Genomic DNA, 25,967 nt, shown 5'->3' with positions numbered 1-25,967 from the left:
AGACGTGACAAATGATCACTTGAATATTTCCTAATGTTTATAGAAGACATTTCATGTGACTAGCCTGTAGTAAAAGTCAACCTAACCCCACCACCTATGTAAGTTTCAGTACCTGCTCGATCGCTGCATTCGGAATTCTATATTAGTGTGTAAAATAAACACGGATTTATTCTTGACATAAGATTTGATATGAAAGCCAAACTTGACTTTTTACGAACAATGAAAACATGGTGTACCTCACATCTGCTTACTGTAAACAAACCATTCAATGCCTTTATTGGTCTCCTCAGGGTTGAACCAAGTACAGATCGAACTACATCTCGAAAGGGACATTAACGTTCAAAGTATCTCCTTATCGATATTCCCCTCAATACACATGTCTATACTTTTCCATTTTAAAACATAGTTTAACTTAACTACCTGTAGCTGTCAACGGCTCGGCAACTTTCAACAGTTGCAATGTTCGTTTTAGTGGAGTAAAATGTTTTGCAAAGACATAAACTCACTTAATTTCTGTTAATAAACGATATAACACGATGAAACCACATGATTAATAGGAAATTATCGAAAAGAAACATAATACAGGCTAATCTTCCCTTGAAGTACTGCTTCTCTGTTTGGCTCTCTTCAACCATCATACTCATTTGTCCATCGTGTGTACATTTATAAATTCTCCTCTAAAGCTATTCAACTATGTTCCAATATTGGCACATTGCAAGTGTGAAGGGAAGTTGTAGAATAATTTGTTGTGACGTGACCAGGTCTTACTTAACGAGAGGAGAGTGAAACTTCTTACCTTGCGGACAAGACTTCAGATTCTTCTGGCATTTGGAAAGTGAATGTCTTGAAGGTGTCATCTGAAACAAACAGGTGGTTGTTGAGCATTGCCTGGCGCATGATATATATGCAAGAAGTAGCATTACCGGTTGAGATGTGTGAATGCAATATCTAACAAGAAGACAAAGTCATCAATATCCCCCGCAATGGCAAAATACTCTTCATGATTATGTCTACGAGTTATGATTATGTCAAATATTTAGGTGTGTATATAGAAAAATGGAAGGAGAGTAATGAAAGGTTTTTAAAGTTCTGCTCCACAAAGGAGCACTATCACCAATTTCAGTCTATGTCAAACTTGTTGCCATGGAAATGCCAAAAATATTTTATTCAGAAATCCAAAACTACATTATTCAGAAATCCAAAACTACCAGTACAACCCACCAGATCTATGTATGTGCCAAGTTTGGTGAAGAAATAGTGAACGGTTTTAGAGTTCTGCTCCGGAAAAGAGCACTACCACTAATTTCTGTTTTAGTCAAACTTGTTGCCAAGTTTGGTGAAGAAATAGGGAACGGTTTAAGAGTTCTGCTCCGGAAAAGTGCACTACATACTAATTTCTGTTTTAGTCAAACTTGTTGCCATGGAAACGCCAAAAATATTTTATTCGGATTTCCAAAACTACCAAAAAGGCACCAGTACACCACCAGATCTATCTATGTGGCAAGTTTGGTGAAGAAATAGTGAACGGTTTTAGAGTTCTGCTCCGGAAAAGACAAATGTGCACGGATGGACGGACGCACGCACGCACGCACGGACGGAGTCCATTTTAATACCCCCCGCAAAAAGCGTTGCGGGGGATAAAAAAAGGTTACGCCATGAGCAGGATGAGAGAAGTAGCTTTACCAATTACTTGCAAAGTATGTATACTCACATATGCATCACATTTTCATATCGTATTTCGTCATGGCTGAGAAAGGTACAATTTTAGATGGTAGGAGGGGACTTTCAAAATTGGGACGGCCGGTACGCTCACTGTCAACATTAGGACAACTGGCTAGATCAATTACGGAAGTGTGAAATTTCACTGTCAAAATTGGGACTGTGAAAATCGTGACTAAACACAAAATACATGCGTGAAGAGTCAACTATGCACCTTTGGTCACAACTATGCACCTTTATTTCAGCTTGAAACACGACAGCGTGCTGTTGTCAGCACAGCCTCAGTGACATGCAAGATTCATAGCTGACGAAATTTCAAACAACGTTTCGAGACATAACAAACAAAATAACCATACATTAATTGAAGATTAACTTTAACAATTGTATGCACACGTGTAGTCATAAATGAAGATGCCTGAGTGTCCAGGGTAAGTCTGCGTAGCGCATAGGCACAGAGATTGAAGGAAGGTCAAAATGTTCCATATCACAAAATAGGGGAAAGCAAAATACATATGTATTGAGGCATACACTTTAAAAACGCAGAAAATATTTCATCACATCAGGGTTTTAGAATGGCTGGTCTGGGGGGCAGTAGTGAAAGTCGGAACCGAAGTTGATGTGTCACCATTAAAAGTAACAACCACGTGAAGCTTCAGTTTCACTGGTCCGACCGTTTCCGATGAGAGGATATTTGCAATGAATGACGCATCGGAAATAAGTCGCTTTGATATCTATGAATTATTTATCATCAAAAGCTTACACGCAAAGGATTTTGATGATTTGACATCACGTCAGCCGTATTATGGTGACATTAAGCCATGCTTCCGAGGACACGAAATAAGCTTTCACTTTCAGTTGAAATGAAAAACCAAAACCACCATACGGTGATGGGGAGGGGTTATCATCATGATGAGAATATTACTACCGTGCACACCATATATCAACACAGCAGAGAGTACATATAATCAAAGGATTAAGCATGGATGACAAAGTGAACTCAGATAGTTTCAGTCGCCTTTTAAATTTACAAACATTTAACTATTTTGGGGCGTGTACATTTCAATATCAAATCAATATCAAAGTATTTCATTTCCGACTTTATCAACTGCTGAGGAGTTGCTTGTTGTATACTTTCCCTTTCCTCTGGCAATTCCTGTCTTGTGGCCAGTCTCAGCGGGTAGTTTGTGATAAGATGTTCTAAATAATAGTAATTATAATAATACTTATTCTTTAGAACATATGACCCAACAACCAGTCTGATAATCCCCATTCTATTAAGAATCAGTTACAACCACACATCATCCATGTATCACTGCGCCAGTGATGGTTGTGACATAGAACTCTCAATCTCACAGTGTGGAAGCCCGCATTCTACCAGTAATACGTTATAAAACAGCATGATACAACACAACATAACACAACAGTCCGAGGCCTGGGATCAGGCAGTTACCCACGCAGTATACCCTCAATCAGCTATAACATAATAGTCCAAGCCTAATAATTAGTCTGGTCTGCTTACATTGGCACAATAAACATAACAGGTGGAGTTGAATAAATCCCGCGTCATTGTCACTGATAATTGTTATCCATATGACCAATATATAGGCTAGCATATTACAGAAAAGCCAGTTAACATGGTTCCAATGAAATATCGTAGCACAAAGATACTGAATAAGGAAGTGATACGAGTCAAAATCACATGTTGGCTGACTGATGTGTCAACAGTGTCTCAACAGTGTGTACACAACAGGGAGACCATCATCTCTGTACCAAGAACAGTCAGGCCTTTCATCCAATTTCGTAAACATTCATACGGCGGCCATAACAAGCGAGCCCACGAGGGAAAACGTTCAGTCTTACTGTTACACCCGTGCTGGTTACGGTTAACCAGAGAGAGATGATAGACCACCTGAATCACATGTTAGTTCTGCTGACCATTCAACACATACCACCGATGTAGCCGCCTCGATATGCTGTTCCTCAATGTCTTCCGCTCCGTTCAGGTATTTCTCAATTGTCCACGATCACCGCTACCTTTGTTTCCACCACCTTCCCGGTCAGCGCAACAGGGACTCACTCATCTCAAATTTTATTCAAGTAATGTTCAGCCGTAACGCAATGTCTCTAATCTCCCACCAGCCACACGCACATTCTTCATTTTCTTCTTGGCGGTTGAACTGTACACAAAGAGTCTAACAATGGCCTTAGTGGGGCTAGAGTAACACACCTTACCTAATTTCACAGTAATTTAAAGTGAAGGGAAGGACAGGGAATCCTCCCGTGTATCACAGACATACACCCTTATCAGAGTTGGTAGGAGCTGATACCATGAACGCTAGGTAAGGAATCGGGATTAGTACTTTTGGTTTGCAATTTGAGTGTGAATGGCAATGTTGAACAAGGCCGGAAAGACTGATGTAAATTCAACCTGTTCGGGAGGGGAGGGGGAGAGAACGGAGGGGCGACCCAGTCGGCCGAGGCGACACAATTCTTGGCTCGCCCTGATTATGTTACCTGTGCTCGTGGGTTTTACATGAAGCTTTCTTAGTGCCGCATCTCCTCCCCAATCTAGTTGTCGCGACATGAAGCAACTGTAAATACCATTCACAGCGGCATTAAACCAAGGCCGCTCACTCGCTTTTGTTGACTGGGTTAGGATGGCACTTGATCTTACCGGATATAAATCATACGAAACAAGCGCACAAATGGGTAATATTTGTCTGTGATGTAGTGCGTTCTGAGACACACATTCTAGAAATGCGTTATAATAATTATAATGTTTTGTATGAAATTCAAAACATTCTGAAACATTAGTAATATATTCAGAGGCGTTCAACTTTGCAAACGTGTAAATATGAAGATAGAGCCACCTCACCACCTGATCTATTTTCGGGAGTATCATATTAGTTCATAAATGTCATTGGAGATTAAATATGAATAACCATGATAAGTAACCGAAACTTCTACACAACAGATGGCATCACCGAATTACACAATTATACATGTAGAACTGGGCATGTAGACGGTTACATATACAGTACAACCAGAAATAATTGAGAATTTAAAGATTGTAATTTGTTTAATTGTTTTCTACTCATTACTCACGTATTAAATGTGAATATTAGCAGAACATTCCTCCAGATTCAAAGACAGGTGAACAGTATTTTGTCAAGTCACCATGGGCAGCAATGCAGGCTTAAATGCGGCGGGGCATACTACTGATCAAAGAAGTTAGAAAGTCGTGGTCCATGCTGTCTCAATATCGGACCACCTCTTCTTTCATTTCAGCAATATTTGTCAGATTTTTCTTCTTGACACTTTCCTTCATAAGTCCCCAAACATTTTCTATTGGATTTAGGTCAGGGCTATAGCTTGGCCAATCTAATAATGTCATATTTTGTGTCCGAAACCAGGCCTGTGAATGCTTTGAACGATGATTTGGGTCGTTGTCCTGCTGGAAAATCCAAACATTTCCATAGAACACGTGAGCAGATGGAAGTAAATGTCCCTCGAGAAAATATGTGTACCGCTCACTGTTCATATTCCCTTCAAATACACAGAGGGGTCGTTGCCCCTAACACAGATATGCCACCCCACACGTTAAATTTCGGACTCTACTTTGGGCGCTGATACACAGGTTTTCAAGTTTGTTTGGTCCAGAATTTCAGTGTATTAGGAAACAGCCACACAGAACTTTCATCTGAGAAAATCACATTGTCCCAGTTCAAATTTCTATGCTGTTAGCACCAGTTCAACCTTCGCTCCTTTTGTTCAGGTTTCATGATCGGTGATGGAATTCCTCGAATTTTCTGCCAACCCATTACATGCAGCTCAGTTCTAATTGTTTCCTTACAGACAGCCACAGTTCCTCTATCAATCATACCCAGCCTTAAGTTTTCTAAACTCCTTCGTTTGTTTTTAGAAACAAGAATACCAAGCCGCCTCCTGTCACCGACAGTCAATTTTCTGGGCCTACCTGCGCCTCCCTGGTGCTCAATGCCAAATCCATTTGCAATATTTTTCAAAACACGATAAACAGTGGACAAAAGGATGCCTGTTCTACTTCAAATCACTTTAGTTGTTATAATACTCTAAAATCAACTTCCTCTTCTCTAAATCATCCATACTGAGGATCACTGAAAATGTCGTCTGCTAGCAAGTAAACAAAGGGGGATAACTCTTCACAAACTAATGAAAAAGAATTAACGAAGTTGTCTCTCTTGAATGAACCAAGCACTTGATAGCTGGTCAAGGTTGTTTATACTAGAAATCCAATTAGACATATTCCTAAAATTCTCAATAATTTCTGGTCATACTATATAAAAGAAGAAACGTTTCAAGGGCTTTGTGGTGTTAGAGGAGACGGAAATGAAAACGTCAACGGCTGACATAATGACAAACTGGCGGGCACACGTAAGCCGCTCTAACAGCTCAGCTGACCTTCAGTCAGGTAGAAGTACTTAGGCCAGCATTAGTGTTATGGTCAAGTGAACCTTTTTGTTCGGTTTAGTGGGCGTTAGCCATTTGACTCATATGCTATTCAACACTACATGGACAGTAGACGGGACAAATTGTAGGTGTGGTTTTGATTTGGTTGCGTTGTCGGACGTTTATATAAATGTACATGATATGATTGAATACTTTTAATTATAGTACTTTTCAACTAAAATATATCACATTTATATGTTTGGATCATGTGGTTCCCGAGAAGATTCATAAAGTTTGCCTTTTGTACCAAAACGTGTTTACGGACATGAACAGTTCTACATCCCAACTTGTTTCTACATGTTGTGTCATTGTTTCTAACTCATTTTGGTTCCTAACAGTATGCCGTTGTTTTTAAATTCCATAAATTTCTCATTCATAAAATAAACCCAAGACGAAGGTTAACTGATCGGTGTAAGACTGGATGACAAAGAGACATAACGTTAGAAAGGCCATATCTTGAAACTTCACTCTAAGCGACGACTATTTTTACGCCTTATATAATTCAGCCAGGTAGGACGGGCTAGCCTCTACATTAAACTTGTGTTTGTGCCCAGCAGCCAGCTGCAGGTGTGGAGAAGGCCAAGCTTGTGGCTAACACATGCAGGCGTCACCACGAACATAGGGCCAGGCGGGGAGTTTCTTGCATTTGAGAGTGGAAGCATAACAAGGCGCTATAGATGGTTGCAAACAATAATTTGAAAGGAAGGCATTATTATGTGGAGCGGAGATGGGGATGGCTAGCATGTACACTGAATCCTGGGTATGACCCGGCATGGGTGTGGTATGTTGGATACTGGATGCCATACATGTTGAATGTTGAAATCAGAATGCCATATCGTCTCCTGAATGAAGTGGTATGGCATGCATTAGTATTGCGTATTGTACATTGAGACACTGGGTATTATATCAGATACCAGGAAGTGGTGATATTGATGTATAGCCTATAGCAACGTGCGATATAGCTGACACCAGTAAGATGTACTGTACACAGGTGTATGATGTATATAAAATATGCTAGATTTGGGATTACACTTTCTTAGTAACGTACGGATTTTTGTACTTTTGTTGGGTTGAGTCCCATCCGGGATTCGGACCCATGCCCTCAGAGTCAGGCACCTAATCGCCAGCACATAAACTCAGCCACCATAGTGTATGATGTATAGTGTGATATAGCCGATATGAGTAAGGTGTACTGTAAATTGATGTATGATGTATAGTGTGATACAACCGATGTGCGTAAGGTGTACTGTAAATTGATGTATGAGATAAAGTACGACACAGCCACCACCAGTAAGGTGTACTGTAAATTGATGTATGATGTATAGTGTGATACAACCGATGTGCGTAAGGTGTACTGTAAATTGATGTATGAGATAAAGTACGACACAGCCACCACCAGTAAGGTGTACTGTAAATTGATGTATGATGTATAGTTTGATATAACCGATGTGAGTAGGGTATACTGTAAATTGATGTATGAGATAAAGTACGACACAGCCACCACCAGTAAGGTGTACTGTAAATTGATGTATGATGTATAGTTTGATATAACCGATGTGAGTAGGGTATACTGTAAATTGATGTATGAGATGAAGTATGACACAGCCACCACCAGTAAGGTGTACTGTAAATTGATGTATGAGATAAAGTACGACACAGCCACCACCAGTAAGGTGTACTGTAAACTGATGTATGAGATAAAGTATGACACAGCCACCACCAGTAAGGTGTGCTGTAAATTGATGTATGAGATAAAGTACGACACAGCGACCACCAGTAAGGTGTACTGTAAATTGATGTATGAGATGAAGTATGACACAGCCACCACCAGTAAGGTGTACTGTAAATTGATGTATGAGATGAAGTATGACACAGCCACCACCAGTAAGGTGTACTGTAAATTGATGTATGAGATGAAGTATGACACAGCCACCACCAGTAAGGTGTACTGTAAAATGTTGGATGGGGCATAGTGTGATATAGGCGACATTAGTATTGAATTGCGAGGCACAATGTGCAATAGCAGACAGGAATATGAGGCATAGTGTGCTATAACCGACAGACATGAGGCATAGTGTGCTATAGCAGACAGCAATATTGACACATGAGGCATAGTTTGCTATAGCACACAGCAATATTGACACATGAGGCATAGTGTGCTATAGCAGACAGCATTATTGACACATGAGGCATAGTGTCCTATAGCAGACAGCAATATTGACACATGAGGCATAGTGTGCTATAGCAGACAGCAATATTGACACATGAGGCATAGTGTGCTATAGCAGACAGCAATTGACACATGAGGCATAGTGTGCTATAGCAGACAGCAATATTGACACATGGGGCATAGTGTCCTATAGCAGACAGCAATATTGACACATGGGGCATAGTGTCCTATAGCAGACAGCAATATTGACACATGAGGCATAGCGTGCTATAGCAGACAGCAATTTGACACATGAGGCATAGTGTGCTATAGCAGACAGCAATATTGACACATGGGGCATAGTGTGCTATAGCAGACAGCAATATAGCCACATGAGGCATAGTGCCCTATAGCAGACAGCAATATTGACACATGAGGCATAGTGTGCTATAGCAGACAGCAATATTGACACATGGGGCATAGTGTGCTGTCGTTCGTATATGCATTTCGTGAAACTGCACTATGAGAAATAAAACGCTGCCTGCATTATCATAAATTTTCATTTTGCATAAGTTGTAGTGAGAGAGATAAGAAACATGAAGCAACAGATATGGTTACACTTTACGTAACATAGATTTATTCCGAGGGAACCAGGTTAGTTGTTTATCGGCTCTCATCAGCTTGTCGTACAGAAGATTCAGTTGGTCACACAGGCTGATAGCGTATATACATGGTTTTACTTGCCCACAAGATGTTGAATTCCTTCACTACAGTGTAAATATCAAGCAAACTGTATAACTTGATGGTGAAGGAATTATGATTCTCAGGCAAACTATATGGCTTGATAGTGAAGGTTAACTATGTTTCTGAAGCAAACTGTATAGCTTGGTAGAGAAGGTTAACTATGTTTCTGAAGCAAACTGTATAGCTCGGTAGAGAAGGAACTATATTTCTCGGGCAAACTGTATATCTTCGTAGTGAAGGTTAACTATGTTTCTGAAGCACGCTGTATAGCTTGATAGTGAAGGTTAACTTTGTTTCTGAAGCAAACTGTATAGCTTGGTAGTGAAGGTTAACTATGTTCCTGAAGCAAACTGTATACCTTGATAGTGAAGGTTGACTATGTTCATGAAGCACACTGTATACCTTGGTAATGAAGGTTAACTATGTTCCTGAAGCACACTGTATAGCTTGGTAGTGAAGGTTAACTATGTTCCTGAAGCAAACTGTATAATTGGTAGTGAAGGTTAACTATGTTTCTGAAGGAAACTGTATAGCTTGATAGTGAAGGTTAACTATGTTTCTGAAGCAAACTGTATAGCTTGATAGTGAAGGTTAACTATGTTTCTGAAGCACACAGAATAGCTTGATAGTGAAGGTTAACTATGTTCCTGAAGCACGCTGTATAGCTTGGTAGTGAAAGTTAACTATGTTTCTGAAGCAAACTGTATACCTTGATAGTGAAGGTAAACTATGTTTGTGAAGCACACTATATAGTTTGGTAGTGAAGGTTAACTATGTTCCTGAAGCAAACTGTATAGCTTGGTAGTGAAGGTTAACTATGTTCCTGAAGCAAACTGTATAATTGGTAGTGAAGGTTAACTATGTTTCTGAAGCAAACTGTATAGCTTGATAGTGAAGGTTACCTATGTTTCTGAAGCAAACTGTATAGCTTGGTAGTGAAGGAACTATGTTTCTGAAGCACGCTGTATAGCTTGGTAGTGAAGGTTAACTATGTTTCTGAAGCAAACTGTATAGCTTGATAGTGAAGGTTAACTATGTTTCTGAAACACACAGAATAGCTTGATAGTGAAGGTTAACTATGTTTCTGTAGCACACTGTATACCTTGATAGTGAAGGTAAACTATGTTTGTGAAGCACACTGTATAATTGGTAGTGAAGGTTAACTATGTTTCTGAAGCACACTGTATAGCTTGATAGTGAAGGTTAACTATGTTCCTGAAGCAAACTGTATAGCTTGATAGTGAAGGTTAACTATGTTTCTGAAGCACACAGAATAGCTTGATAGTGAAGGTTAACTATGTTCCTGAAGCACGCTGTATAGCTTGGTAGTGAAAGTTAACTATGTTTCTGAAGCAAGCTGTATACCTTGATAGTGAAGGTAAACTATGTTTGTGAAGCACACTATATAGTTTGGTAGTGAAGGTTAACTATGTTCCTGAAGCAAACTGTATAGCTTGGTAGTGAAGGTTAACTATGTTCCTGAAGCAAACTGTATAATTGGTAGTGAAGGTTAACTATGTTCCTGAAGCAAACTGTGTAGCTTGATAGTGAAGGTTACCTATGTTTCTGAAGCAAACTGTATAGCTTGGTAGTGAAGGAACTATGTTTCTGAAGCACGCTGTATAGCTTGGTAGTGAAGGTTAACTATGTTTCTGAAGCAAACTGTATAGCTTGATAGTGAAGGTTAACTATGTTTCTGAAGCACACAGAATAGCTTGATAGTGAAGGTTAACTATGTTTCTGTAGCACACTGTATACCTTGATAGTGAAGGTAAACTATGTTTGTGAAGCACACTGTATAATTGGTAGTGAAGGTTAACTATGTTTCTGAAGCACACTGTATAGCTTGATAGTGAAGGTTAACTATGTTCCTGAAGCAAACTGTATAGCTTGATAGTGAAGGTTAACTATGTTTCTGAAGTAAACTGTATAATTGGTAGTGAAGGTTAACTATGTTTCTGAAGCAAACTGTATAGCTTGATAGTGAAGGTTAACTATGTTCCTGAAGCACACAGTATAGCTTGATAGTGAGTGAAGGTTAACTATGTGTATAGCTTGGTAGTGAAGGTTAACTATGTTCCTGAAGCAAACTGTATACCTGTATAAGGTAAACTTGTTTGTGAAGCACACTAGTGAAGGTTAACTATGTTTCTGAAGCACACTGTATAGCTTGATAGTGAAGGTTAACTATGTTCCTGAAGCAAACTGTATAGCTTGATAGTGAAGGTTAACTATGTTTCTGAAGTAAACTGTATAATTGGTAGTGAAGGTTAACTATGTTTCTGAAGCACACTGTATAGCTTGATAGTGAAGGTTAACTATGTTCCTGAAGCAAACTGTATAGCTTGATAGTGAAGGTTAACTATGTTTCTGAAGCACACAGAATAGCTTGATAGTGAAGGTTAACTATGTTCCTGAAGCACGCTGTATAGCTTGATAGTGAAGGTAAACTATGTTCCTGAAGCAAACTGTATAGCTTGATAGTGAAGGTAAACTATGTTCCTGAAGCACACAGAATAGCTTGATAGTGAAGGTTAACTATGTTCCTGAAGCACGCTGTATAGCTTGATAGTGAAGGTTAACTATGTTTCTGAAGCAAACTGTATAGCTTGATAGTGAAGGTTAACTATGTTCCTGAAGCAAACTGTATAGCTTGATAGTGAAGGTTAACTATGTTCCTGAAGCACGCTGTATAGCTTGATAGTGAAAGTAAACTATGTTTGTGAAGCACACTGTATAATTGGTAGTGAAGGTTAACTATGTTTCTGTAGCACACTGTAAAGCTTGATAGTGAAGGTTAACTATGTTTCTGTAGCACACTGTATAGCTTGATAGTGAAGGTTAACTATGTTTGTGAAGCACACTGTATAGCTTGATAGTGAAGGTTAACTATGTTTCTGTAGCACACTGTATAGCTTGATAGTGAAGGTTAACTATGTTTCTGTAGCACACTGTATAGCTTGATAGTGAAGGTTAACTATGTTTCTGTAGCACACTGTATAGCTTGATAGTGAAGGTTAACTATGTTTGTGAAGCACACTGTATAGCTTGATAGTGAAGGTTAACTATGTTTCTGTAGCACACTGTATAGCTTGATAGTGAAGGTTAACTATGTTTCTGTAGCACACTGTATGGCTTGATAGTGAAGGTTAACTATGTTTTTGTGAAGCAAACTGTATAGCTTGATAGTGAAGGTTAACTATGTTTCTGTAGCACACTGTATAGCTTGATAGTGAAGGTTAACTATGTTTCTGTAGCACACTGTATAGCTTGGTAGTGAAGGTAAACTATGTTTCTGTAGCACACTGTATAGCTTGATAGTGAAGGTTAACTATGTTCCTGAAGCACGCTGTATAGCTTGATAGTGAAGGTTAATATGTTCCTGAGGCAAACTGTATAGCTTGGTAGAAAAGGTTAACTATGTTTCTGAAGTGAACTGTATAGCTTGATAGTGAAGGTTAACTGTGTTTGTGAAGCACACTGTATAGCTTGATAGTGAAGGTTAACTATGTTTGTGAAGCACACTGTATAGCTTGATAGTGAAGGTTAACTATGTTTCTGTAGCACACTGTATAGCTTGATAGTGAAGGTTAACTATGTTTCTGTAGCACACTGTATAGCTTGGTAGTGAAGGTAAACTATGTTTCTGTAGCACACTGTATAGCTTGATAGTGAAGGTTAACTATGTTCCTGAAGCACGCTGTATAGCTTGATAGTGAAGGTTAATATGTTCCTGAGGCAAACTGTATAGCTTGGTAGAAAAGGTTAACTATGTTTCTGAAGTGAACTGTATAGCTTGATAGTGAAGGTTAACTGTGTTTCTGAAGCAAACTGTATACCTTGATAGTGAAGTTTAACTATGTTTCTGAAGCAAACCTACTTCAGTTGGATAGTTCTAATTGTTAAACAAATATTTTAATCAAGCCGTTTTGAGTAGATCGATAAAACATTCACATCTGTCATTATTAAAATATTTATTTGCTTTGTCATGAAATATGAATTAATAACATTTCAGTTGAATGTGTTTTGAATCGCAGACGGTTATACTACTAAACGAATAAGGGTGCCAGAAGTGTGAGGTTAGACAGAACAATATACATTTTGAATACCCTAGCTTATAGGAAAATCAATAAACATTATGCTGAATTACATTTAAAACATAACGAAAATAGTGTATTAGAGGTCCATTTAAACTGCCAGCGAGAGAGCACCAAAAAACAAATACGCGGAGGGCGCATGGCCAAATATATCATCCTTATTCCTCAAGGAATACACACACATGTACAAGAGATCGATCGTCAAAAGATTCGAGAAACGTAGAGAACCTCTGTAATTGCATTACTGGCACACAAAAAACTTCACACAGTGAACAGTCAGGCAAAAATGTAATGGAAAACGAAAATTGGTTTTAAATAGGGACGCCTCAGAGGGCCAACCCTTCCTGCTCGACCTGTTCTATTCCCGCAGTCTTAACACTTCGCATGTTGTCAAATCGATCTCAGATTCAACAAAATTATTTTTGTCGGTGGTCTCAAGATGCGATATGGCTGTGGCGGAGCTGTGTTCTTGCCTTCACTCGCTATCTGCGGTGAACCTGATTCTGCTGATGTGTATATGCACATTCTCACATGTTTACATTAATTCTTAATGTTCTGTACGTGAACAATTAATTAACAAATCATTGATGCATCACCCGAAATTTGTCCTGTCGACAGTACCGTAGAAGGATGTGAACACGAGGTTGTATATCGTATTAATATATGGCTGTATAATGTATCAACCAGTCTACTAACTTCAACACGGACAACGTACAGGAATAGTCCCTGTTTATGATGCAAATATGACGGCCCTTCTTCACCGTTGGTAGTTCACTCACTGTCAGTAACAATTACTTTTAAGATGAATTATGAATTTTGTTCCATTTTTGTGCCAGAATCATTTAGTATTTCTTGACTGTGTCAGGGGACCTCATGTGGTCGGTAGTATTTCAATGCTGTTGGCAACAAACAGTGTTTTACTGAACATCTGACATTCATCACCATGTTCTCCTGAGATCGTCCTATCCACATGTACATTCCTATGGGGACTCTCCATATACTCAGAGAGTGCTACTACGCGTACAACGAAGGGAGGACTGTCTGGCTATATTTCTATTTGTCCCCATGGAGGTCGTTCAACAATCAATAAAGAAATATTAAATAGCGTTGTCATATATGCAAACAATTCATATTATTACGTTGGAATGTACAATTGATAATGTGTCATTTTAATTCATGACTAAATTTGACAAAATTGCTAGCATCAAAATCGATATCATCTTAAAGCTACATGCTAGTTTTTAATCTATGTCTGTGGTAATGCAGTTGTTTCACTGTTCTTTGTATTTATATCGATAGGTTTATTTTTGATAAGGACAAACTTAATGGATGTGAACGACTTCTTTATTCAGGTGGTGCGACGTTTCGATACAGATCCTTGTATCTATGTCAAGCGTTGTTCACCCATAAAGTTTGTCCTTATCTGACTCTCCAACTTCTAAAATGCCACTCAAAGAAGCTAAGTTTATTTTTTATGAGTATATAGCTTCCATGGCTGAAATTCTGAAGAGGTGACTACATTTTAAGTCACTCATTCACAATTGATGCAACATGCACAAAAGTTTACATTTCATATTCTGTACAAATCAGAAATAATCAAAAGATGTTTTGCCTCATTTGCTGTAATTGTTATATGCCAGTGACTTCGTTTTGTTTATACAGCTGGTTCAAACTCGAGTTCCGACATTGTCAAGCTAATGTTTATCACAAAGCAGGATGTCAGATTAGCATCGCTGTATCACTTAAACCAGGACAAACTTCGTTATAACATCTACATTGTAAGAGGACTTGAACACATGTATACTAACTGTATTTCCCGGGATGAAGGGCTATTCACCCTGCTCACAGAATGTGTCACCTTTTCAAATCCCAACATATGCTTGTGTTAAACTGTCAACCTGTCAAACTTGCTTAATATATTTTCAAAATAATAAAATCTGGCCTTTCACCTTAATTAGTTAATGTTGCTGGAATAAATTAAAGTTCGTCAACAGCCAGAAAATAACGTCGTTTGTGATAATGAGACATCATCTGTAAAATACAAGTTAGACAGCGGTAATGGGAAAACATATACACAAGCAAAGAAAACGTAAACCCAGCTTCATCTTTGTAACGCACTGGTACCTTTGAAAGTCCTGTTGTTGGTAGTTGCTTCAGCAGTTAACGGTTTACGGGGGTATAAGTATTTAGCATTGTCATCAACAATGACCGATTATGTGAGCTAAAACTCAAGTAATCCCGCCATCTTGGTGTACTGAGCTTCACCTTCCCGTAACAATACCTGAAGCTGTATGGTAAACTACGGGAGTTAAGGTCCTCAGAGCGCAATGATCCCTGGCTACAAGCAAGCATATATTCATGCCACGAAATGCGCCAGTACAACCTTACATAATCAACTTTACAGATATCTCCTCAGTCGCAACAATCCATTTGAAGTAAATAAAACTTATTTCCCAAATTAGCTGTCTAACGGTAATTGACCCATTTCACACAAATGCCTATAGAAAACGGGTAAAGGGCCATGCAATCGATGTATCACTTATAAACCATGATGTTTTCAATGAGAGACGACGCCAAGAGCTTGTGACATTTCGGAGCGGGGAGTTGGTTATTCATACATCATCCGTGGTATTTAGAAAACAAAGAAATGGTATAATCACATTTTTGATATTTAGCACCTTATTATCCATAACCTGACCTGGCACTCCAGGATCACGTAATTCTTACATGTAATTTGTGTCTCAAAGGGAGCCACAGCTGGCATATTCCACAGTTCACAAGTTGACACGTACGGCTACCATAATGCTGTGACCGTTGCTTTTCACACAACACCTTGTATACTGTATATTTCTTGTAAAGCAGTAAGCTGAACGTCATTTCACCAAGAAGTCAACAACATAATCCAGATAAACAAGTGATCAGTATTATGTGCATGTCACATGTGCATGTCACTATCCGAACTCATACGTGGCCGCCATTCTACCACCTTGACGTGACTGCTTCATGACGACAGACTATAACGTAACAATACACTGTCTACCCACGGTATCCGTTCCAATGGTGTCACAATGGTCTTACCCACGGTGTCCGCCAGATTGTCAATATTTCTATATATTAACCATGATGTCACTTCGCTCGTGCTGTAGCTGCGGATTGCATACAACGCTGACGTGACAGTAGAATGTCCACCACCATTACGTGACAGCAGAATATCTACCACCATTACGTGACAAAAGAATGTCCACCACCATTACGTGACAAAAGAATGTCCACCACCATTACGTGACAAAAGAATGTCCACCACCATTACGTGACAAAAGAATGTCCACCACCATTACGTGACAAAAGAATATCCACCACCATTACGTGACAAAGGAATGTCCACCACCATTACGTGACAAAAGAATGTCCACCACCATTACGTGACAGCAGAATATCCACCACCATTACGTGACAAAAGAATATCCACCACCATTACGTGACAAAAGAATGCCTGAATGTGTACCACAGGAACATGGCAACAGGATGTGTACCACAGGGACATGGCAACAGGATGTGTACCACAGGGACATGGCAACAGGATGTGTACCACAGGGACATGGCAACAGGGTGTTACCACAGGGACATGTCAACAGGATGTGTACCACAGGGACATGGCAACAGGGTGTTACCACAGGGACATGTCAACAGGATGTGTGCCACAGGGACATGGCAACAGAATGTGTACCACAGGAACTTGTCAACAGTGTGTGTACCACAGGGACATGGCAACAGGATGTGTACCATAGGGACATGGCAACATAATGTGTACCACAGGGACATAGCAACAGAGTGTGTACCCCTGTTACATGTCAACAGAATGTGTACATGTCAACAGGGTGTGGGACATGGCAACAGCCACAGGGACATGGCAACAGAATGTGTGCCACAGGGACATAGCAACAGGGTGTGTGTACCACAGTCATGGCAACAGGATGTGTACCACAGGGACATGGCATGTGTACCACAGGGACATGGCAACAGGTGTATGTTACATGTATGTCAACCCACAGGGACATGGCAACAGAATGTGTACCACAACAGGGTGTGTACCACAGGGACATGGCAACAGGATGTGTGCCACAGGGACATGTCAACAGGGTGTGTACCACAGGGACATGGCAACAAGGTGTGTACCCCTGTTACATGTCAACAGGGTGTGTACCCCTGTTACATGTCAACAGGATGTGTACCACAGGGACATGTTGTGGGAATATCCACCACTACGATATGACAGTCCACCAGTGTGTACATGTCAACAGGATGTGTACCACAGGGACATGTTGTGGGAATATCAACAGGGTGTGTAGGGACATGTCCACCAGTGTTACATGTCATAGCAACAGGGTGTGTACCACAGGGACATGGCAACAGGGCACAGGGACATGGAGGATGTGTACCACAGGGACATGTTGTGGGAATATCCACCACTACGATATGACAGTCCACCAGTGTTACATGTCAACAGGGTGTGTACCACAGGGACATATAAACAGGGTGTGTACCACAGGGACATGTCAACAGGATGTGTACCACAGGGACATGTTGTGGGAATATCCACCACTACGATATGACAGTCCACCAGTGTTACATGTCAACAGGGTGTGTACCACAGGGACATGGCAACAGGATGTTTACCACAGGAACATGTCAACAGGGTGTGTACCACAGGGACATGTCAACAGTGTGTGTACCACAGGGACATGTCAACAGTGTGTGTACCACAGGGACATGTCAGCAGGGTGTGTACCACAGGAACATGTCAACAGGGTGTGTACCACAGGGACATGTCAACAGGGTGTGTACCACAGGGACATATCAACAGGGGGTGTACCACAGGGACATGTCAACAGAATGTGTACCACAGGAACATGGCGACAGGGTGTGTACCACAGGAACATGGCAACAGGGTGTGTACCACTGGAGCATGTGAGAATATCCACCACTAGGATGTGACAGTTCACCAGTTTTACATGACGACAGAAAGTGATTGTTGTATACAGATTAATTTAGACTAGTAAAACATCAGTACGCCGAACATCCCCCGTTTCCTGTTTTAGACGTACAATAGAGAGTGGCTATTGGAAGAGAGGGGTTAGCACCTGTTGGTATAACGCCACACTAACACATCACTCACACGGCAGGGCATGCCAACAGCGAGCATAAGGTGAGGTAAAGGCCAGCACTATGTCGACTGTGAAACATGTCTCGGGTTAACTGAAAAGGTGACTGCAACAACGTAACAATGCTCACTACTATTCCTTCACCGCCATTACTGCGTGTTTTCTACACGAAAGGGCTGACATTGCGACGTGTTATGAATGTTCCAACCTGACAGGGCATGTTCCAAGTCGATACAGTCTTGTAAACAGGTCTAAGCGAGTCTGCATCAAATTCACTTGAGTGTGTAGTAACTTGCAGTAAATACAGTCTGAATTATAAAGGTCCACGTGATGTTTCAGAAATTAATCGTAATTCAATATTTGTCATGTTTGAAATATCTATACAATTCATTGTTGGACCACCGAACTTTAACTAACTTGTGATCTAACTTATAAGTCAAATTGTCCTGTACCCCATCGGACAGTTACATACTGAGCAATGTGAGTGTAAGTTGACCTTTACAGACGCCAAACCTTTAGTCACACACCTCAAAATTAACATTAGATATGTGTGAGTGCAACCTCCGCGTCTTACCCCATACTTCATATATCATCACCCTACCTTTCATATCACCTTGCAGAGATTATCTCAGTATATGAGTGGACCGGATTGTCCCACTGAGCAAGCGGGTGTTTATATCAACTGGCCTAGCTCTCACTGGCGTTGACCATCTAGTCTTCTAATCATCGGCATACTGCGGCATTGCCTTTTCTTCTGTGTCTCTTATTGATAGTAGCAATTGACAGAATGTTCTAGTCCTGCCTTACAGACTACGTAAATCAGAGATGGAACTACCGGTACCGCCAGCCAGGGTCGTAGTAAGTTATGTTTTCAGCCTTATCCGTGACTTTCTTAGGTTTCGTCTCAAACGTTATTCTATCAGGGATAATCTTACAGCGTCTTCTATTCTCCCTGATGCTATTGATCCTTAATATAGGGCTGACCAGGAAGAAGGTGAACTGTTTAACTGATATCGATCTGCTAAATATGTTAAGTAATATCCGCTTCAAATAGTTTACAGTACATTAAGTACATCACGTGATCGTGCTACACTGAAACTATTCCCTTTGGCTGCATTGCGCACAGTGACAGGTGGACAAATACTTCAACGGAAACCTGGATACAAGCGCTGCACGGGGCGATGGCGGCGAGGCACGTACGCACAACAAAATCTAAGTGCATCAGCTTGAGCGTAGCGCGGTGGATGTTGTATTGTGTCATAATGTAGGCGAGAGACTTTACACCGGCCGTGGTGACGTATACTCAAATATCTTTGACACATTGAGTTTTACTGCTGAGGTGAGTAATACCGCTGTGCCTGACATGCGAGAGCGTCACAGGTTACACGTGACCACCTCCAGATACAACACCTCACAGTGAGAAAGCACTGTTTTGAACCTGTATCCTCCCCATTGTGTGACACCTGTCAAACATTATGTCTCAACAACACGGGGTAAAATCATGCAATACGAACTAAGGTTTCTTTCAACATGAAGCCGTCTTTGTAATGTCTATATATCACAACCGCGTTATCAGCTTCACTTGTCGAGAGTAACTTAGCACACCAGTATCAATAACGTAGGGCATCAGCGTTATAGTCACTCGGTATCAAACTATGACAGCTACAATAAATCATGTTTTAAATCTCAGCATGCTGAAATATAATACCAAAAACCTTCTCCAAAAAACAACATAAACTACCGCCTCTAAATAACTGGTGTAAAATATATCTGGTTTCTTAAATAGTTCAACATATAGTTATATATTTAAAAATGTACTTCAAACTAAATCATACGTAATAGAGGTACAATACAGTCAAAATGCATGGTGTGGTTACTACGTACCTACTCGCTATTATACGTCAATGTGCTGCACGATCATTCCTGGGAAACACAGCTGCATATCTGAATGTACTATGTATTGATTGTAAGGTGTGAACACCGATGTCGACATCATCAAGACATATTCGCATGTAATACGATCCTCATAACACAAGGCTTGTTAGTACTCACATCGCAGGTATCAGCTGTACAGCAGGGAAGGACGTCGATATGCTCCTCATGTCAACAGGCCATGGGAAGAATTATCGGGGGTGAAGTAACATTAATTAAAGTTGTGTCACGGTGGGGGGATGAAGTATGAGAAGTACGTGTACTATCAGCAGCGGTCTACCATGGGCCATCCATGGTCCATTACCGGAGACGAATGTCACCGCCTAAGCCGGTCATATGTGTCCATCAAATGAGAACAGAGCCAGGCCTACCCCTATTGAGCTTGACACAAATCCCCTATGCCTGCTGAGCAAGACCTTGCCACCAGCATCACCCCCACCCACCCGACCCCTCCCTCCATCCTCGGCGCGTTAACACTGCTCCCCATTCTCTCCGTAAGCTTCATGCTACAGTGAATTTCAATGAAGACATCGTATTCATTATACAAAGGAGAGGGGGACACGCCTTGTTGTCTTGATAACAGTTACCAGGTGTGAATAACACCTTTGGAGAAACCCGGTGGGTATCACGTCTGAATGTTTGCGTACATAGCTTACCCCTTGGCTGTCTTTAATCTCGTAATACGTCCAGTTGTTTTGCAATACTGTGTTGTTGTCATTTGCGGGTACGCTCAGCATCCTAGTACTTATCTATCCATGCTGTGTGTTTTACCAATGTCTTAAAATCATAATATTCACGTTATACAATTTGGCTTTGGTATCCCGAATGAATGCTGCAAGTTTCATATACACCCGATAGTTTCTCCTAATATTTACGCTGACCAAAATGGGAATTTAATATGCATATACCATGTATAAACAGGTATCACATTTTCACACTCCTCAGCATGTGTGTATTAGAACTACAATCGCTGAGGAACAGGGTAAATTTCACAGCTATTAATTATTAATACATCTGTTTGGTAAAGACATGAACTTCACTGGACAAGATGATGACTGGGAATGGTACCACGAACAGCGCACTGTTTATTACAGATTAAAATTTCCAGCACTGACAGAACGTGTTGCTGTGTTCAGAATTGGTGCACCATCTTGTGAAATATGACGCACATACACACGCAGATGCGCCGAGGAGAAATATGTCTTCCTGGTTACTATGGCAACATTTCAGATACGACCGATATTCATATTTTAGGAAATGTTGTGTCTCTGCTGAATGTGTTTCTTTTCGTCCCACACATATTGATTTTCTGAGGGATAACTGTTGACAAATTAGAGAGGAGGGGACTAACTGTGATTAAACAACATGTAAACAGCTCCAGAATCCTAGCAATGGAATTTATGTTGTTTTGCTTGAAAATATTTTTGGAATCGACGAGCGTGCAAAAACGGTAAGAAGTCGATATAAGCATATGATCGTCCTTTTGTTTCTTCTTGCGATTCACTGAAGTACTTCAAACAATGAACGTCCTGTAGGTCGACACAGCCGGAATATCACCGCCTTACTAGCCCTTGCTACCACAATACCTTCATTGTACATGTTGTCTTTGTATAGACCAGCCATCTTGCCGAGCGGTTGGAGGGAGCTAACGGTTGTATCTCGCTTTTAAGTGCTGCCCCGATCGATATCCAAGACGATAGTTGATGGTCATTTTGACGAAAGGAATATTAAAGCAAACTAGCAAGATGATTCAGTAGTACCTTACCTTTCACAAGTAGAAAAGTACTAAGTTTGCATATGAGCATTTCCCTCTATCCAGGCATCTTTAGTAATCCCCACTCCGTGTTTTCAATACGAGGCAATGCTTCAAGCATACACCAGCTTCCGGTTTCCATGTAGAAGGAGTCAATAGACAGCCTGTGCACATGGCGGAGGCGCTCCACGCATGGGGCGATAGACCGGAGTCACAATTACACCGCTCACAACTATCTGACTAACCAGTCGAATATACCTCTATGTACTAACAGAAGGGAGATATGTTTAAAGCGTTGGGGATGTTTATTTGATCATCATTTTATCAGACGTGTTCTCCATGTTGTATTATTGTATGTATGTATTTATTATTCAGAGAGCTGCAAATGGATACGACTATGATCAATTTCGGCTTGTTTTACAAATCAATATTTAAATGTATTTCAGTTATCCCGATGACTGGCCAGTGTAGAAACACCTGCCAAGGCAAACAGTCCTGTCCCAGAAATATCCTGTAACCATGTTTTACTTTAGTAACCTCGTACAGGCGGGTGGAGATATACAGCGACATGCACTTGGTTATTGGTTGATCACATGATGTAGAATGACACCTACTGGTGGGCTCTGGCCAGGATGTCCTGTTACACATAGCCGTCAGAAACATCTAGTCAGTTTTATGCTGGGAAATGCGTGACACCAACATAAACCTCATAAATATCATAACATGTTTTTATCTAATCTTTTGACAGGCATTCTAGAAGTTGGCAAGTCAAAATTGAAACATACAACTTAATTGATGACAAACTTCGTGTTTATTGCATAAAGCGACGTTTCGATGTGGATTCTTACACCGTTATCAAGCTAAAAATAGCCGTGTAAGAATCTACATGGAAACTTCGCTCTATGCAATAAACAAGAAGTTGCCATCCATAAAGTTGTATGTTTCACGTTTTTATCTTCATAGCGAATATGTCACTACACAAATATCTAGGAATATGATTTAAAACTACATATCAACATTACGTCAAAATACTTTAAAAGCAATTGGTCATCCCAGTCAATACGATTAAACGCCCATGTACCAAACTAATTTAGGATTCCAAAACTGCACTGACTGGTAATTATTAATTACATTATTTAAGTGATTGGTTAAAATGCCCTGTGTACAGTTCAACCACTTCCCCAGACTCAACTGGTATTTGCTTTGGTATTGATCATATATGTTTTCGTACCGTGATGCTCGTTTTAGTTGGATACTAAAAGGCATCTTGAGATAAAAATATTTAACAATTCTCTTAACGCAAAACTACTTGTTAACAAAATGATCATGTATGTGTTGACTGTTCCTTGTATATCCCCCATTCCAAATACTCATAAAATACGGTGTGTAAAATCTCCACAGTACTGGCAATACTTTTCTCTTGTTGATCCTGTCCCTTAACTTCCATATCAAGAGGCTGAAAAAAGATATGTTGCTCCGAACGTGAGGTTTTTGATACCTTGGGACATTCGTTTGTATTTCGAGATATTCTGACGTACTTGTTCCCAGTCTAAGAACTTGAGGCACATGCCTCACCCCGGCGTCAGACGCCAGCACATACGTATTTATCAGCCTTGAGTTTGATTACTCGACAGCAGTTTATCAGGATGAGTACATCACTAAGACAACATGCACATGTACAAGACAGACACGGCCTACATTACAGCATATGTGACGTATGGAGATTATCTACTTGGTGGAAAGGGAAGCCAGCTGACAGGAGCAACGCAGGTAGACAGCGTGTATGACACAGGGTCGATGCAATCCATGTTGTCCCTCGGCTTGTTTCCCACAACGCCTGATGTATTCACCACAGACAGATCATCGTCAGAGAAGTTGTCGCCAGTTACAGCTGCACACTGTTCACCATACCACGTTTCATGCACAACCCTCAATATACATACCCCATACACCCTATTGCAATGAAGTGATATCTGAAGAAATTTACAGTGATAAATACCATAAATGGAGGCAGCACAAGGAAATTCACCAGCTATTCAAGAACGTTTGTATTCAGAATCTGTCACTCTGCGCGACCTATTGTTCCATAGTTGGTTGTACGTAGATCGATATCATGCACTGGCATTTGATATTGAAAAGCGATAAAACAGTGTGTGCCTTCATTTTGTGTTTGTGGTCGTGATACGTTCAGATAGACGACAACAACCGAACTCAATATATGTACACGAACACGTAGAAATACATCAATACGTATTCCTGACTGAGCGGCGGCATGGTCAGGAACATTACACCGTCTGAATGGGAATCGACACTGTCGTGTTCACAAAACTGTAGGAGAAGTCGCAAACGTCACAATGATTCTATTCAATCACGAAAATATCTTGGAATATCAAGATATCATTTCAAGGTATGATACGATTTCAAACCAAATTGAACCAATATTGATGCATTCCTGCGATACAGATCAATAAAAGTAACACAAATCAATAGAAATACAGGGAATCGTCAGACGTTATATTGCCATCTCAAAATGTGCTCAGTCAGAAATAGGAAAAGAACATTTCTTTGCTGCGCTCATTCCAGATTTACGAAGGATAAAATTAATATTGCCAGAGATTAAAGGCCCTCAGCGCGTCGCCTGGTAACCAACGTTTCCCAACACAAGTTGGTTTTGCTGAAATGAAAAGGATGCCTTAGGAAGATCAAACGAAGCTGAATTATGAGAGCCACGCCGTTCCAATTTCTTTTGATCGAAATCGGAGCATCTGAAGCATAGACGAATACACTCACAGCACGAAAAGCCGTCTTCAGATTGGAGACCCGTTCTTTTATTACCTCTACTGTTCTCACGTATTATATGAGGTTAGAGCTGCAGTTACACATAGGTTTACCTCAACTGTTCCAGCATGGTACGGGCACGTGTCATACAAAAACCTGCATATACGATGTTTAACCCTCCTTGTTCAGGTATATGGCCAGCAGATTCATCGCACAACATTGGCTGCTACATAGAGATTTATGCATTACTGTTTTACTGGCTAGTAAAAATCCAGTCGGGGCAGTAAATCTACAGTCACTAGTCCGACTGGCTTGTGAATTTTCATGGCGTCATTTCGTAATTATATCACTCTCTCCGACCTATTACGCTATAATACAATTATAATTCATGAATATATTCATCATATGAGCAGCTAATGTCATGCCGACAATATCTTATTTTCATCTATTTTTGTAATCTTTTACTACATTCAAATTTCAGGCTAGTGAATTATTTTGCGGCAAACAATCTTTGGAAACTATTTCGCATAGTGGACAGTACTAGCCTCGGTATACCAAATGATAGCTTCACCTCGCGTCTGATCGTTGTTACATTCTCTCATATAATTACATGTTTCTTTGTTGCATTCGCACATACATTAGCTTGGATGGCTGTGTGCGTTTGACATATATAGATGGACGGCCAACGCCTAGCTAAAGAGAAAATTGTGCACTGGAATTGCTCTCAGGATTTTCTTATGCTACTGTTTATGTTACCAATTTATCAAAAGAATGAAGATATGTTTATGATACCAATGCATCCATTATTAAAAGCAGTTACTGTACTACATCGTGCATATCTGGGAATCAGAATACATACTGTATGTATGAGAGATATCTGTATATCTCACTTTATGCTGTACGTAAGATTACCCACTGAAGGTAAAGGACAGATCGTAGGAAATACATGCCGCATGCGTTGAATATATGTGTATATAGAAATACACACTGCATGTGTACCGCAGATCCGTTTGTAGAAATACACACCTTACGTAGAGAGGACATCTGTAAGACTTGTAGAAATACACGCTGTAGGCGGAGGCATATCTGTATGTAGAAATACACGCTGTAGGTGGAGGCATATCTGTATGTAGAAATACACGCTG

At 40.3% G+C, this 25,967-nt stretch overlaps 1 protein-coding gene across 1 annotated transcript in view; it reads right to left on the bottom strand.

Moving 5' to 3' along the window:
- LOC124260804 overlaps positions 1-25,967 on the bottom strand; it is a 54,547-nt gene that overhangs the window by 18,805 nt on the left and 9,775 nt on the right. The window contains exon 2 of the mRNA XM_046695119.1: positions 797-857. Within this exon, the coding sequence (XP_046551075.1) occupies positions 797-857 (61 nt within the window). The remainder of the gene's footprint in view (positions 1-796; positions 858-25,967) is intronic.

This window comes from Haliotis rubra, unplaced genomic scaffold (assembly GCF_003918875.1).
Source record: "Haliotis rubra isolate DU_JTF1 unplaced genomic scaffold, ASM391887v1 Scf777, whole genome shotgun sequence".
Lineage (NCBI taxonomy): Eukaryota > Metazoa > Mollusca > Gastropoda > Lepetellida > Haliotidae > Haliotis > Haliotis rubra.
This window is presented reverse-complemented; position numbering and strand designations above follow the sequence as displayed.